The sequence below is a fragment of the Balaenoptera borealis genome (genome assembly GCF_965194805.1).
Source record: "Balaenoptera borealis genome assembly, chromosome: 13".
NCBI classification, from domain to species: Eukaryota; Metazoa; Chordata; class Mammalia; order Artiodactyla; family Balaenopteridae; genus Balaenoptera; species Balaenoptera borealis.
Genome location: NC_138870.1, coordinates 38,443,252 through 38,460,770, shown reverse-complemented (window position 1 = coordinate 38,460,770; position 17,519 = coordinate 38,443,252). Strand labels below are relative to the sequence as shown.

The 17,519-nt window shown below is 40.3% G+C and overlaps 1 protein-coding gene and 1 long non-coding RNA gene across 3 annotated transcripts in view; one reads left to right on the top strand and one right to left on the bottom strand.

The window, feature by feature from the left end:
• The window catches only part of ANO6 (anoctamin 6), a 219,760-nt gene that overhangs the window by 42,076 nt on the left and 160,165 nt on the right, over window positions 1-17,519 (bottom strand). For both annotated transcript variants that reach the window (XM_082349376.1, XM_082349377.1), the window contains 2 exons: window positions 12,355-12,460; window positions 8,184-8,244 (listed from right to left, as the gene is read on the bottom strand). In XM_082349376.1, coding sequence (XP_082205502.1) covers window positions 8,184-8,244; window positions 12,355-12,460 — 167 coding nt within the window. The remainder of the gene's footprint in view (window positions 1-8,183; window positions 8,245-12,354; window positions 12,461-17,519) is intronic.
• The window catches only part of LOC309608886, a 542,507-nt gene that overhangs the window by 368,178 nt on the left and 156,810 nt on the right, over window positions 1-17,519 (top strand). The window lies entirely within an intron of this gene.

Here is a 17,519-nt window from a genome sequence, read left to right as displayed (position 1 = left end):
CTCTGGGCACACAGAGCCGGAATGTAACAAGGCTGTCTCAGAGAAGGGGACCACTGGGGTGAGTTTCGAGATGCCTTAGAGCTGATCAGGTGAAGGGGGAATGTTAAGGCCATTTCCCCCTAGGGAGCCGTGCGTGCAAAGGCAAGAGACCAAAGAGACCCAGGTACTTTCCAAGAGCTGCAAACAGACTGGAAGGGAGCACAGGGTGTGGTAAGGCAGGTGGGACAGCCAGGTGGAGAGATGGCAGGGGCACATCACGAAGGACTCTGTGTGCCTTAAAGGTGGAGGAGACATTGAAGGAAGTCGAGAAAGAGACTAGAGGCAGGGAGACCTACTGGCAGGTCCACGATGAGGCCTGCTTCAGCCGGGAGGTGAGAGAAGACGGCGTTTTAGCAGGTAGACAGATTGCATGCAGGTGTGATGGAAGGGGGAGAAAGAGATCAAGGATGCCCGCCAGCTTTCTGGCTTTGGCGATGTCCTAAATTCTAGTGCCATTCCCTGATATAAGAAGGGCAGGAAGAGGAGCAAGTCTGAGACAGAAGATTACCGATTCGGTTCTGATCAGCTGCCTGTGGGCCACAGGGGAGATACCCGGTAGGCAGGTAAAAGTCTAGAACTCCAGAGAAAGATCTAGGCTGAGCCGAGAATTTTTCCTGTTTCCAGTGGCAACTGGGGCATGAGTGGATGAGCTCACTGAAGGAGCTACGGAGGGGTAGTTCTCATCCTGCCTGCACGTGAAGCACTGAGAGCTTTTGAAAAATACTGAGCCCAGGCACCACCCCCGAGATTCTGATTTTATTGGTCTGGACTGGGTCTGTGCATTGTTTTTTGTTTTTGGAAAGCTCTACTGAGCAGTCAGGGTTGTGAATCAACCTGTAGAGAACAGGGAGCCTTTGAGTGCAGAGCAAAGACCAGCTGCCCTGAAATCCTGCAGACCCCGCTGCAGGCAGTCGGAGACATGGAAACCTCGCGATGGGCCGTGAGAAACGTGAACGCAATGCTCCCCGCCGGCAAGGACAATGGAAATGCTCAAAGCACCCACTTCCCAGAGATAATCTGGACTTCGGAATCAAGTTTGAATTCTGGTTCTGACAATCATTAGAGGCATGACTACTGGTAAAAGTACTTCAACTTCCTGAGCCCCTGTTGCCTGCCCACCACCCCCTCCCATGGAAAATGGGGGAAATAGAACCTACCTCGTAGGCTGTTGTGAGCTTAATGACATAACATCTATAAAGGCCCTCATGACCCTCTGAGGTAGCTATTATTACTATCCCTGTTTTGGACACCAAGAAACAGAGGCACAGAAAGCTTCAAATACTTGCCCGAGATAAGGATGGAGGTATCAAACCAAGGCATCCTTGGCTCCAGAGCCCAAGCCCTTCTTACGATGTGGCACTGCCCAAGCTGCCTACTCCATAACTTGCCTTCCTTTGGCTCTGTCCCATGGCACCCACTCTGCTGAGATGTCATCACTGCGTGCCTGCCCAGTGTCTGATTCCAGCACTGCTCCCCCAGGACACAATGCTAGTAACTGTCCTCCATCCCACCACTGCCTCTGTGGCTGCACTAACCCTCACGATGCCATTGCTGTGATGACCCGATGTTCACAAGCAAGTACAGGTGGCAGCTCAGCTTTCTGCCACAGATGCCGCTGTCAATGCATGCAAAGAGCACACAGTTAGTGGGGGAGGCCACTTCTTGTCTCCTGCTTGGCTGGCGAACTGGAAGGCAGCTAGTCCCCCTGTGCAACTTTGAAACCCAGTGTGGGAGTTATGTGAGGCTTCCGGGCCTCTTTACATAGGAATGATGTCCACCCCCCAGGAGCCCCCCAAGTTGTAGTTGACAGTGTAATCCACTGGCCCCATCAGGGAGCGGAGGTGATGGCCTATAGTCCACCAAGTTCCACCTCCTTGCATGACAGCTACAGGGGGATGAATTAACACTGGAGAGGGAAAGCTACAAAGCCCTCGGGTATTATTTCCTGACGCTCTCGGGTCACCCAAATGTGCCAAATCCTCTGAGTAAACAACTTTTAAGAGAAACCGAACTGACTCATCTGTCAGACCTCTGACAGCAAGACTGATTTGGCTGTTCCTGCTTTCAGGACAGGCCTCTTTCTCCTTCTGTGTGCCCTTCCCAGGGTAAGAGAGCAGTTGTGGGTAAGAGAGCATTTGTGACTCCTGACCAGAACCTTCAAAAATAGACCTCTTGGGCTTCCCTGGTGGCACAGTAGTTGAGAATCTGCCTGCCAATGCAGGGGACACGGGTTCGAGCCCTGGTCCAGAGAGATCCCACATGCCGCAGAGCAACTAGGCCCGTGAGCCACAACTACTGAGCCTGCACGTCTGGAGCCTGTGCTCCGCAACGAGAGGCCACAATAGTGAGAGGCCCGCGCACCGCGACGACGAGTAGCCCCCGCTTGCCGCAACTAGAGAAAGCCCTAGCACAGAAACGAAGACCCAACACAGCCAAAAATAAATATAAAAAAAATAAATTAATTAATTAAAAAAAAAGAATATACTTATAAAAAAAAATAGACCTCTTTGTGGGAATGGAAGCATGGTGCCACAGCTCAGCTACCTTACAGCCTCATCTAGCCAAGACCACAGCCAACACAAGGGGCCCCTGGTGGTGAGTGTTCAGTCTGGAGAGTGCTGCCTGCACCACTGAGAACCTGCCCAGCCATTCACGCCCTTGCCTCCGTCCAGGGGGAAACGAAGCATCCACTGAAGGAAAGCCTTGAGGGCACCAGGTAACTATGGACCAAGCTGCATCTGGCTGCTCCCGCTCCCCAGCTGACCCACGCTGGCTGCATGGGCAGATACTCCGAGGAGAGACCCCTGCTTGGGGGAATGAGCCAGCCCTCCTTGGGCTGCATATGAAGCGGCACAGTATACATAGGAAGCCACCCACTTACGAAAGTCCCCTAGGCTCACATCTCCTTGATAAATACCATGCATCCTCATCAAACAGAAGACCCCTACTTTTTAATTTACTTGAGAATTCTACTGCTAACATTGCCTTACTCCTTCCACCCATGAAGTTCTTTCCACTCTGTGTCCCCCTCTGCAACTATGAAATCAGTCCAATGCTAGTGTACATTCTGTCCAAAAGGGCACACTTTATTCCCTATGCTGACCTCAACTTGTGCGCTTCAGAATGGACAGTACTCATGCACCCTGACCTATATTTGCTTCCGCGTTTATTGTTTATCATGCCCACTAGGATGTCACCTTCTTGAGGGCAGGGATTTGGTTTTGTTCACAGGGGAAACAGTAGCACACAGCAGGCACTGGATAAGTATTAGCTAACTGAACGTACTGTGGGAAGTCATCCCAGAAACTGGAGGGCCTCCACCACCTGAAGGATGGAATCATCCACTCGGAGGGCCCAGCTGATTTCCCACTGCTCCCCGCTATGCCTGAACATCCACTGCCCGCCACGCTCTGCTCCGCCAGTCATGTGGGCCTGGAGGAGCTGAGCTGAGAAGGTGACTGTTGATGGGCAAGGTTGCGGCAGCTCTAGCCCCGCGACTGCTGGGAGTTATTCAGGATAGACAGACTGAGGAATCATCATGCATACCGTCCTACCCCACCACTCACTCAAAGCACTAGGACTGCACATCAGAGGAAACCACTGGCCCTTTCCAACCTAAAGAAAGGGACTGTGGGTGAGAAAAGGGTATCTTTCCATTAATAGCCTCTTTATGAGCCCAGCCTGGAAAAAGCTTTCTAAAGCCACTTTGGATACCTTCCCTGTGTTTTTTGTAATCCCTCTAAATTTTGTCATTTTCATTGAAATATTAGACATACAGATGTTTTCGAAATTTTTATTGATTTTCAATGAAGAAAATCCTCCATTTCCTCCTCTGCTAAGTAAAGAAAATTACTTTTCACTTTATTAAAAAAAAGCAGCTTACTTTCACGAATTTGTATCTTCAAACCTATCTATTTTTAAAGGAATTTGTGAGGCAAGACATGAAAGTCCATCTGTGTTTTGGCACCTACAGGTAGGCATAGATGAAACAAACAGGACTGATCTCCTGAGGCTGGAAGGCTGGGGCTTTCTCATTCTTGCTACAGAAAGAAAAGTCTGTACCTGTGTAGGTGAGGTAGGACCAAGGATGTGGAACCATCATTTTCTAACCCATTTTTCAGAACCCCACACAAGGCAGTACAATTATATCAAATAAATATTTCTGCATCCTTCTAAAAGTTTGCTACAATTTTATTACTATACATTGCATTTTGTCAGTGATCTAAACACTGATGACAACAAATTATTTGCAGAACTCTTATTCTGTGCTTGTCACTTTTTGTCTCTGGGGACCTCAGGTAATTTGCCTAATCTGCCTGAGCGTCATTTTCCACATCTTTAAAATGGGAGTGTAACAGCCATTTATTTGTTCAGTATCTATCTAGCAACAGTATCAACAGGAGATGATTTATGAAAATCAAACTACTCTTCTCACAAAAAGCAAGAGAAACAATTCTAATCAGTGCCATCAGGGAGAAACAGCGGGTACCCTTCCCCTTCCTCCCTGAACTTGAACATAAAGGGTAAAATGACTGCTTTTACCAAATCCTGAAATTGAGGAGTTCTGAGTGGGAAGTGATATAACTGCCATGCAAGGAAGGAATGGCCTGGTGACAAAAAATGACTGGGTAGCAAATCCTCGAAACCTTGAAGGGCACAAACCCTGGGAGCTGTAGGAATGGGTGGGAGTTGCTTAGTTCCTCATTTCACAGGGCCCAGAACTTTGCAGGGTCCGTGAAAGACCCTGATCGCCTAGTATAGCCACCCAACGTTCTGGAGCACTCCTGAGCTACATGGCTGCTGAGTCACAGTGCTGTGTGTCCCAGAGTGAGAGCACCGGGACCTGGGGTGACTGTGCATGATGCCGGACAGGAATTTCCCGTTCTGTACCTTCTGCTCTCTCCTCTCTTCCTGCAATAGAACAACTGGTCGGACTCCGGTGGGGAACTCCGCGCTCATATTCTCTGGCAAACCACACACCAGGCAGCTCTAGCTGACTGGTGCGAGACAGGACTCTTATACGAATACGTAATAAGAGAGAAGAAAACCAGCTTGTCCTCTTAATCAGGACATTAAACAGCTAAAGAAAATATGCATCAGATGAAGAAGATTCCCAATACACAGCGTTGGTGGTTGTAGCCAGCAATGTCGAAGGACAAGGCACACTCTGGTAGATGGGAGCATTCTGGTGGCCTTAAGAGTTTGCTGCTGAAGGGCTGAGACATTTTATTGGGCCTTGAAACTAGTCAGACCTCTTCACTCACAAAGGCAGACAAGGCAGATGAGCTCCTTCAGCCTGTATTCTAACTTCCTAACTGAGAGACTACGAGACTGAAAATACGTTTCTCAGGAAAAACAACAAGGTCGTCCTGTTATAGCACAGGGAACTATATTCAATATCCTGCGAGGAACCATAATGGAAAAGAATATTAAAAAAATGCATATATATGTATAATTAAATCACTTTGCTGTACAGCAGAAAGTAGCATAACACTGTAAATCAACTATACTTGAATAAAATAAATTTAAAAAATTACAATCCTTGAAAAAGAAAACGAAAAAGAAAATACATTTCTTAAACTCTCTTGCAGTTAGGGCTCCAGATGTGGTTTTAAAAATGCCCATCAGACGCATCTGTGTGTCACTTAAATCAGAAATGCAGCTGAATGGAAGCAAGGGTGGTTATAGACACTGTGGTATTTTGCTGGTATGGATGCAGCTGGAGAAGCAGAGACCTCAAACTAACAGTCGCAAGAGTCATTTTCTGATCTCCAAGTGCAGCTAGTTAGGGTGAAGGCTTCCTGAAATCCCCCCACCCCTCCTTATGAGCCAGGGGTCTGGGTTTTTCTGTAAATCTCTAGGCCCAGCCTAGAACTCAAAGGTGAAAATTAAAAATTGCAGTCATGCAGCCAAGAGGCTGGCAGGGAGCATTAGACAGAAGTAGGTAAGAAACAACAAGGAATGGGGAGGGAGGATACGTTCAGAACCTTTACTTCAATCACGGTTAGTTGGTGTTTAGGACTTTAGGAGTCAGTATGAGTAGATGGAGTGGTTTGGCCTACAAGGGGGGATATTTTTCAAGTAAGTCCATGACTTGTGCTATATTTATTATAAAAGGTTTTCTACCCTCAACTTTTATAATTTCTAGGGAGCAGAAAAATACTCTGCCACATACATCTGGGCACAAAGGAGATGCTACAGGAATATGATGATGGTGATATGAAAAACTTCAGTTCTGCAATTGCAGGCTTTCTGTAATTAGGTTCACAGCAGTAGTTCTCATAAGCCAGAGGTAACAAGAAAAGCAATATCAGGCACTTAAATTAAGACTTCATCATACATACATATCCTTAAAGATACATATATGGTGCTACGAGCAGGGCTGAAATGTTTTCTGCATTCTACAACCTGATGAAATAAAAGCAGCAGCTCAATATGCCTGTCAGTTCTATAACCATGGTGTAGTTAATGATCACAGAAAGCAGGGTGGGCTAGGGACCTTGAAGTTTTTCTTTCCAGTGTCAAAGTTAGTATTTTTTGCTTTATTTTAAAAGTCTCTTTTAATTAGGGCTATCAGCATCCATTAGTGTATGGAGTTCAATAGATGTGTTAGAATTTTATAGATTATGAATCAGTGCTGAGACTGAGGTTTAGGCAATAGTTAAAAGTGACCCCACCCAAGTGTTCAGCACCTACCCTCTTACCGGGGATTAAAAAAAAAAAGAAAGATTATTTTACAGTGGAGGAGTACAGAGAATCTTAATATACGAACTTGATCTTTAGTCTCCCACATGTCAAATATTAGCTAGTGTTTGGTCTCCAGCCAAAACATGCTAAACGTCTGAATGACAGTGTGACTTATTAGGTAAGTTTGGCCTTCTTAGAGTTTATGCAGGAGCGGCAACTAATATCTCTTAAAAGTGTCCAAAATAATTGGCCTGTCTGTTCTGTGATTCATTTGGGGACCCTTCATAGGCACAACCACTGCAAAAGAGAAATACCACCGAGGACACCTGTAAACAGCTGTATCTGTAAGTGAGTTGCATGTGTTGATGTGTTGTCTTCTCCAAAATAAAAGACTTGGTTCTGTTTCTTCCCCCAACTATCTACACCCTGAGCACTATTTTCCCCTTGACTTACACAATGAAATTGGAAATGCATTTATCTTTGAAAGTGGACATTTTTTCTTCTATGGTAGAACAGTTACACATCAATTAAACATGTAAAAGTCTGTATTTAAATAAAATGATAATTGCCTCATTAATGTAATTAATGTAATTAATTAATGTAACTAATCTATTCAAAATAAATAATATATAGTATTAAAGCTTCTATATACAAATTATATTCTTTAGGATCATATTTGTTCTATTTATTAAACAGAATGTTACTATTATAAGTGTAGCAGCACATACTTATTAACTACTCACTCATTTAGAAGTGTATAAAGAAGAAAGCTTACCTGTAATTCTTGTGTTGCTGCTTTTCCCGAACCCCAAACCCTTGAAAGTCAGGTTGGATCACAGCTATGAGGGTTATTACAATAGCTCCCAGTGAATCATGCCCCTGTGTATCCAGCCCTTGAGCAGTCCTCCCACCTCCTCACATTGTTGTCGGGTTGACCATGACTTGCTTTGGTTGATGGAACATTTGCAAACTCGATGCAAACACAAGCTTAAAAAATGCCTGGAGTGTGCTTCTCCTGTCTTGCTTCTCTTTGGAACCCTAAACTTCCATGTGAAGAATCCTGGGCCAGCCCACTGGAGGATGAGACACCATGTAGACCCAGAGGAGGTGGCCCAGCTGAGCCCCATAGACCAACCCCTCCTGGCGAACTATGCCTGGAGAACCTCCCAGCTGATGCAGAGACTCATGAGAAACAATAAACCTGTGTTTAAGCCACTACATTTTGAGGTAGGTTTTTATGCAGTAATTGATACAATGGCCTTAAGAATTATAAATGGAGTTTGGGGGGAGATGAAGTTTGGGCAATCCAAGGGACTAAAAGTGGGTTACCTTAATCGCCTATATAAAACCATATAATGCTATTTAGTTCGGTATTTGTATGAGCTTAAGGTTTTTGTTTGTTTGTTTGTTTTTAGTTATGAGGCAAAAGGAAACTGAAAAAAATGAACATAACTTACCCCATACCCCCATAAATACTGCAAAGACTAGGGTTCCAAAACTGTCAAAGAGGCACAATTTCTGGAAAATACAATAATAACATATACATGAATCATGTTCTTCACTTACTAGGATTCAGCAAATATGAACTGCTTTGTATATGCTACAGTTTGGGAGTTTCTTTTAAAGCTGTTACCTAGTTTGACAATCACTGTATCTACTACATACTTACAGATGAGATTTCTCATTCTCTTGAAAGCAAGCAGCCTCTGCTGTATTTACCAGAGTACATTTTCCAATGGAATCTTTCCACATCATGATAAAGAAATAGGCTCAGCTGCTAAGACCCCACGCTGTTGAAAGCTTCTAACATACTTTTGAAGAACAGCCTCTTTTTATGGACCATGATAGTGAATTTGAGGAAACAGAACGGCCCTAAGAGTACAATGAACTCCAAACAACTTTCAGATTTATGATTTGCATCTGATTATCCAACCCTCGTCAGAGGGCAAGTTCCTGAATTCCTGCATTTCTTGTTAAGAGAAGCACAAAGCTGAGGTTTACTTTGAGATGGCTCTCCCCCCAGGAGACAGCTCTGTTTCCTCAAATCCAATGATGACTTTTCTACCATCGCTGATGGAAGCTTCCTTTAGGATAAGGAGGCACAGATGCTTCTGCTGACGTTACAAAGGGTACAATGATCATGAAGGAATACATGACATACTCTATTTACTAGTTCTGCTAAGTTTCCCCTTTTTGCTAGTATAAAAATAGTCTATCTCCCTCTATGAATTCCTGGAAGATCTTCCAATTAGTTACCGATGTTTCATTAGTGAGCATTTTTGTATCTCCTAAAAAGGTCTATTAAGTTAGTGGAAAAAGTGGCAAACATAATATCAACTTTATGATAGATCTTAAGTAAAAGTAAAGAAGACATGGTAGAAAAGGAAGCTGTAGGCTAAAAATAAATAAATAAATAAATAAATAGCAAACTTTCCAGTGCAAAAGAAAATTCAAATCTGCTTCTCAGAAAAACTCAACTTTTTTTAAGGTTCTTTCTGTGTTGCCCTGTATACTGATATAAAATGAGTAAACTTTCATCTACATAAAAATATGTTATGTTTGTAAAATAATATCCACCCACCCATCTTCTTATACATCCTTTTTCCAAAGCATATAGACGCCCTCAATCATCCATATAGACCCTGAGCAGAAAGCACAGACCCGAACTGTCTGTCATTCAATTACTCCTCTCAAAAATCCAGCTCAAGGAAGACAAAATTAATAAATGAGTGATCGTTCTGGGGAACAATGCTCCCCCCCTATTTATTCCTCTACTTCTGGGATTCTATGGAACATGATTTCAAGTCTTGTAGCTTTGACTCTTATGGAACCACCTTTTCCAAGCTGTCTTTTAATGTCATACCTTATCCCTTATTGAAAATTATTGCAGGAAAAGTCCTCAGAGAAACATTTCTGCGTGTTATAATGTTATTCTTGAAGATTCTACCCAATGTTACTCCTCTTCTAGGAATCAATGCAAACCTCTCTCTATTTGATACCTCCCTATCTGCCCTGACACCTCCACCCTCACTCCAGAAAGAGAAAATCCTATTATGCTGAGAAAAAGCCACTGGAAGCACATCTGTCAATGTTAGAGGGGGAAAAAAAAAAAAAGGAGCAGCAAGAAAAGGCAAGTTTACTGCTAATGCCAAGCTCACCCCAGCTGCCTAGCTCAAGACGAGGGATGTGCCTTGCACTCTTATGAGAGGGAGTTAGGTGGCTTGGAGGAAGTTACCATTTTTGCCACTTGTGTAAGGATCAAGGAACTGAGAGAAGGAAGAAGATGGCTGGCTGGCCTCTCTGCTCTCCGTGCCCCAGGAGCAACATGGAAGCAGGAAGTAGGGAAGAAGATAAGCAAAGAGCTTTCTTGGTAAGAAGCTTAGCTTAGCTTGCTTGGCGGGATGGCACAGAGAGGGAAAGCTGGCTGTGTTAACAGCGGCCCCAAGTCAGCATACTGCTTTAGTCAGGAGAAGCAGGAAAGAAGAGAGAGCTGTATACGCAGGCATGATGATTTTAAGCAGAGGAACCAGTTAGAAACTAGAAAAGTGACCATTCGCTATGCTTTCTTCCTGCAAAGGAACAAAATCAAAATTTTATAACAGTGTATTTCAAAGAACTAAATATTATACCTTAACCATGTTTCCTCTTTATCTTGCCAGCTAAAAAGCTAAGAACTTTATTTAATGCTCAGTCACAAAAACAGTATTAATCCTGATTACTTCCATAATTGTTTCTTCATTTCCTTGATCCTGATTTTCTATTTCTATTTCTAATTTGTTAACAATTGTGGCATACATGTCAATTAGTGAATACTCCATCTCTTTCCAAAAGGAAAGAAATGAATATAAAAATGTATAATTGAAGAAATGATTGAATTAACCAATAAGCAGAAAAGCATGAAAAGGTGCTTCTCTTTTTCTCCTTTTTTACCTTATTTTTTCATTTCATTCTTCTACTCATATTCTTTTATATGCTTCCCTCCCTTTGTGAATCACTCTGACAAGACTCAAGGGATTTTTTTTTGGAAACTGGAAGAGAATGATTCATTTTTTTCCAAAACAATGAAAAAAAAATGTACACAGGGACATATTTGAAAGTCATGTGCTTAAGGATGGCTAGGTGGAGCAGAAGATATGAAAAAAGAGATGGGGGTTGGGTGTGTGAAAAATAATTTCTTAAGGAAAATGGAATTTCCATTTGTACTTTGTGGAGTACAGTTTGCCTCTGGTATTATCGTTGGCACTTGCCTTAAATCTAGTGCCTGGCGATACACACTAACTAGTGACCTTTATGAGTTAACATCACTGGAAGGCACCTTCTCTCTTACTAGCTCCAAGTCTTTTACTTTGAATGATCTATGATAGATACTTATAGTCTAGAACTTGTGTTGGTTGGGGGGGGATGGGCAATGAAATGTATTTTAATTCATAAATTAAGTGTAGAAATCCATGTGTTGACAATACCCTGCAATCACCTTAATTAAGGGGTGGAATAATTTTCCAAACATAGAGTTCAGTTTGAGAGTGAAGTGCCTGGTACTACAGTCAGCCACTGAAGAACACGGTAATAGCAAGGAAGGCAGATTTGCTATCATTTTCTGGCTTTGTCAGTTACTAGGCGGGTGATCTTGAGCAAATCATTTAATCTCGCAGATCCTCAGTGTTTAAATCTGTAAAATGGAGGTAACACCTGTTCTGCCTGTCTCACAGTGCTGTTTTGTGTGTCAAGTAATGATATAGTTACAAGAACTTTGCAAAGTATAAACTATAAAGTGGCATCACTATCTTAGCAGTGTATTCAGTTAAAATAAGACTTACACGGAGTAGATCAGAATATTCTGAGGTCATATAAAGATTCCTAAATTTTCATGGCAGAACTAGGGGACAGAGGAAAGATCAAGACAATGGAGACTACTACAAACATCAAAGTTGTCAGGAAAACTCTCTGAAGCAAGCCAACCATCTTTCTTCCTGTCTGGCGTTTCTGGCATGCCTTTCAGTAAGCTCTCTCCAGTCTCAGTGCTTTTCCTAAACCTCCTGGATTTTAAGAAGTCATATAGCTCAAGATCATCTGCATGTATAAGGGGAACCAGATGTGTTTTGTGGGAATGTTTTGAGACAAAGTGAATAGCTGTTACCATTTGCAGACAAAACCTTTCTTATGCATTTTTATAAATACAGTCTAAATCTGACCAGCAAGGTCTTTAAAATTCCAAGCAGAGTTTCACCACACTTCCGAAGTGGGAAAACACAAGTACAGATTTCAGGTTTCCATTCACTTGAATTAAGGAAAATACTTATAATAGTAAACCTATTAAATAGTATTTATGAGATAAGCCAGGTTTGAGATTTCTGCTTTGATTACCTGAAATACTCAAATTAGTTTCAATTCCACAGTTCCTCACTGACCCTTCAGGAGATTTTAGATAAGGCTTTTAATTTCAATTTATTATTTGTAAACAAGGAAAAAACACATGCATTTTATATCTATCTTTCAAAATGAAGATTTAGTTGACAATTACCTTTCTAAATTCCTCAGAGGAAAAAATTATAATCGCTATGTTGTACTAAAATTTTTAGAAGAAAAAAAAATCTTTCATTACTTGTAAACGTTCGGGAAAAAAAATACCTTTGAGGACTCGCAAGTAATATTGAGTTTCCAGAATGGACAAAGCTTATCACATTGAGGGCACATTATGATCTTGCCGCCAATATCAGGATCACAAACTTCTTTGCTAAAGAAAAGAGAAAAATAAAATTTAATTAAAAAAAAAATTAATGAACAGAACTTTCTTTCTACCAGCATGATAAAATCCAATATCCATTCATGATAAGAAAACTAAACTAAATTCTTATAAAACTAGGAATGGAAATGAACTTCATTAACCTGATAAAATCTTGCTACATAAAACCTATAAAAAACCATTCTACTTAATAGTAAAATGGTGAAAGTATTTCCTTTACATCAGAAACAAGATGATGGGTCCCACTATCATCCCTTCTTTTCAGAGGAGGTCCTTGCCAGTACAGTAAGTAAAAAAAAAAAACAAAGATAGGAGGAATGGCAAGGAAAGAAAACTCCTATCACTAACAGATTACATAATTGTTTATATGGACAACTCAATAAGACTTGCAGATAAATTGTGAGAATAAATGAGTTTAGTAAGTTTGCTGGACACAAAATCAGTATACATAATATATATAGGGTCACAAAAAGAAACTGTGTCTCTAAAGACCTGCAACAGTTTTTAAAACACCATTTTTCAATAGCTTAAAAAATATAAAGAGCCTAGGTATAAAAATTTAATTCAAAATGTATGAAATTTATATGGAGAAAAGGGTAAAACTGTTCTGGAAGAGTAAAGAACCTATATAAATTGGGTATATTATCATGTTCATAATTTGGAAGAATCAATACTTGAAGATATCATTTCTCCCTTATATGAGCTGTAAATTCAATAGAAGGGCAAAGCCTCAGAACACTCAAGACATCGCCTAAAGAACAAGGTGCTACTGGGATAGGTTAAGAAAAACTGAGCAAGAGAACAAAATAAAGAGTTCAGAAAGAGACCTCTGTATACACCAAAACTGATGTATAACATGCAGGGTAGGCCCAGTAAATTAGTAAGGTAAGAACTGATATTTGAATAAATAGGGCTGCTGCAATGGAATATCACAGAAAAAGGTGAAATTGAACCACAAAATCCTATCATATACAAATCAATTCCAGGTGGAAAATAAAAATGCAATAGTACCAACTTATTAAAAAAAATGAAAATTAAATTAAAAAGACTATCTAGACAACCTTGGGGTAAGGAAAAATTCTACTAATGAAAAACAAAAAAGCTTAAATCACAAAGGAAAATATTAATACATTCAAAATCTTTTAAAAGTAAGAACTTCATTAAAACACCATAAAGAGAGGAAAAAAAAATAGTCACAGAATGGTAGAAGTTTTGTAACACGTAAAAATGACAAAGGACTACTCACAAGAGTATTTTTTAAACTACTACAAATTAATAAGAAAAAACCAACAAACTAACAACAGGTTACACACTGCTCGCTCTAGGAGAAGCCATGCAGATGGACTCTTACGTGAATGGGACTGGAGTTGCAGAATTAGTTGGCCCTGCAAATAACTCAGTAAAAAATAACTGGGCATGAGAAACACTTCTAGAATATCTGAGTAAAGATCTTGGAAAACTTGCTCCTCTGTAAAGCAAAGACACTGGCAAAATCTGTCAAAATTAACCTCTGCAGAACTGTGGAAATTAAACAAAGTCTTCCAGCAGTCTGAGGGGTGCTTATTTGAGGAAAAATAGCTGAATCTCTTCCATAAAATTTGGGGCATTTTAACTTGACTTATTGCCATCCCCATAACCTCAGCTTCATGGTGGCCTTTAAAACCAACAGTCTCACAACCAAGGTAGCCTAGCAGCCACTGAAGGGGCAGAAGTGGTTTGAAGTTACCAAAAAACCCATTCCCAGAGAGTTGTCACTGTTTGACCTATCTCAAGCTCATGCTGTGCAAATAGCCCTATCCCCAGAGTGTCTGTTGAAAGTAATTAGCAGGAATTATTTAACATTACAATTGCCTGAGGCAGTGACACCAATAGAGACTAAAAAGATGCTGATTAGAAAACTTAGAAGGAAAAATTGGGTAATGAGATGTTCTGGGGGTGGGGGTAGGGTTAAAAAGCTCCAACAAATTCCTAGAATTGTGGACAGTGCATATGACCAGCAAAGACCTGAGAAAACCTTAATCTCTCAACTCTGGCTGACCTTGAGGTTCTGCATAAGCAAGAAGTAAAGGCTAAGGAAGAGCTGCAAACTGCCTGCTGGAGTGCTGAAGGTATTCCCCAACACACAAACACAGAGCCACTCGGCAAAGGCTCAAAAAAATGATTGGTTCCAAGTATTTAAAGAAATCACTGTCCAATCATTAGCTGACAACTAAGCTTTTGTACACAGATCTCATGGCCATGCATGATAAAGAATACAGACTTTACAGAATTTGCTCAGGAAAATAACTAAATAAATAGCAGCAGCACAGCAATGACAACAGAAGCAACAACAAACCCTGAGGAGGGGACAAATCTGGTTTCCAGATCTGCCACAATATTTTAAATGCCCGGTTTTCAACAGAAAATTACAAGATACACAAAGAAACAGGAAAGTTTGGCCATAACACAGGGTAAAAAAGAAGTCAATAGAAACTCCCTGAGGATGTCCAGACATTGGAATTACTAGACAAAGACATAAATAAGCAATTATACATATGTTAAAGAACTAATAGAACCCATGTTTAAAGAATTAAAGTATGTGAACATCTCGTTGTACAGAGAATATCAATAGATAAAAATTATTTAAAAGACCAACTCGAAAATTTAGAGATACAAACATAATGACTAAAATGAAAAATTCACTAGAGAGGTTCCTCTGCAGATATGAACTGGCTGAAGAGAAAGTCAGCTAACTTAAAACTAGGTCTATTGAGATGATCCAGTCTGAGAAACACAAAGAAAAAGGAATGACAAAAAATGAACACAGCCTCAAGAGACGGGTGGGACACCATCAACAATACACATAATAGGAGTGCCAGAAGGAAGGAGGGAAAGAAAGGGGCGGAAAGAATATGTGAAGAAATAATGGCTGAAAAACTTCCCAAATTTGATGAAAACATTAATTTGTACATCCAAGAAGCTCAACAACCTCCAAGTAGTATAAACTTAGAGATATCCAAACATAGGCACATCAGACTCAGTGTGTCAAAAGACAAGAAGAGAGAATTTTGAGAGCAGAAAGAGAAAAGTGACTCAACATATACTAAGACTCCTCAGTAAGATAAGCAGTTGATTTCTAATCAGAAACCATGAAAGCCAGAAGGGAGTGGGATGATATCACCAAAGTGCTAAAGGAAAAGACTGTCAATCAAGAATTCTATATCCAGCAGAACTATTCTTCAAAAAATGAAGTCAGTTTAATTAGGTCCCATTTGTTTATTTTTGTTTTTATTTCCATTATTCTGGGAGACAGATCAAAAAAGATATTGCTGAGATTTATGTCAGAGAGTGTTCTGCCTATATTTTCCTCTAGGAGTTTTATAGTGTCTTGTCTCACATTTAGGTCTTTAATCTATTTTATTTTTGTGTATGGTGTTAAAGAATGATCTAATTTCATTTTTTTTTAACATGTAGCTGTCCAGTTTTCCCAGCACCATTTGTTGAAGAGACTGTCTTTCCACCATTATGTAGTCTTGCCTCCTTTTTCATAGATTAATTGACCACAGGTATGTGGGTTTATTTCTGGGCTTTCCATCCTGTTCCATTGATCTATATTTCTATGTTTGTGCCAGTACCATACTGGTTTGATGACTATAGCTTTGTAGTACAGTGTGAAGCCAGGGAGCCCGATTCCTCCAGCTCCGTTTTTCTTTCTCAAGATTGCCTTGGCTATTTGGGGTCTTTTGGGCATATATCCAGAGAAAAACATGGTCCAAAAGGATACATGCACCCCAGTGTTCATTGCAGCACTGTTTACGATAGCCAAGACATGGAAGCAACCTAAATGTCCATTGACAGAGGAATGGATGAAGAAGATGTGGGTGAATATACACAATGGAATATTACTGAGCCATTAAAAAGAATGAAATAATGCCATTCGCAGCAACATGGATGGACCTAGAGATTGTCATACTGAGTAAAGTAAGTCAGAGAAAGAGAAATGTCATATGATACCCCTTATATATGGAATCTAAAAAGAAATGATACAAATGAACTTATTTACAAAACAGAAACAGACTCACGGACCTAGAGAAGGAACTTATGGTTATCGGGGGGAAGGGATAGTTAGGGAGTTTGGGATCTATATATACACACTGCTATATTTAAAATGGATAACCAACAAGGACCTACTGTATAGCACATGGAACTCTGCTCAACGTTATGTGGCAGCCTGGACGGGAGGGGAGGTTGGGGGAGAATGGATACATGTATATGTATACGTATATGTATGTCTGAGTCACTTTGCCGTGCACCTGAAACTATCACAACATTATTAATTGGCTATACTCCAATATAAAATAAAAAGTTTAAAGAAAAATGAAGGAGAAATTATTTGAAAGATTTATATTTATATAATAGATTTTTATAATGAAGGAGAATTGTCTGAAAGATTCCACTGCTAGCAGACCTGCTCTACAAGAAATACTAAGGAGAGTCCTTCAGGCTTAAATGAAAGGACACTAGGCAGTAAGTCAAACTCAGCTGAAAAACTAAAGAGCAATGGTAGAGGTAACTACATAGGTTAAAAAAAAAAAGAAGAAGAAAATATAAATATATTTTTGCATGTAATTATTTTCTTCTATCTGATGTAAAAGATAACTGCATAAAACAATACTTATGAAACTGTGTTGATGGGCTTATAAATGCATAAAAATGTAATTTGTTTGACAATAATAGCACAAAGGGTGGGGGGAACAGACCGATACCAAAGCAGAGTTTTTATATACTACTGAAATTAAGTTGGGATTAATATGAACTAGATTGCTTTAAAACAAGATGTTAATTATAATCTCCAGGGCAACCACTTAAGAAAATACCAAAAAAAGAAAAAAAAAGGAAAAGAAACAACAAATTAAAATAGCATTAAAATGGTATACTAGAAAATATTTTATACAAAAAAGGTAGTAATGGAGGAATGAAAAAAAAGACATAAGACATATAGAAAACAAATAGAAAAATGGCAGATGTAATTCCAACCTTGTCAGAAATTACATTAATGTAAATGAATTAA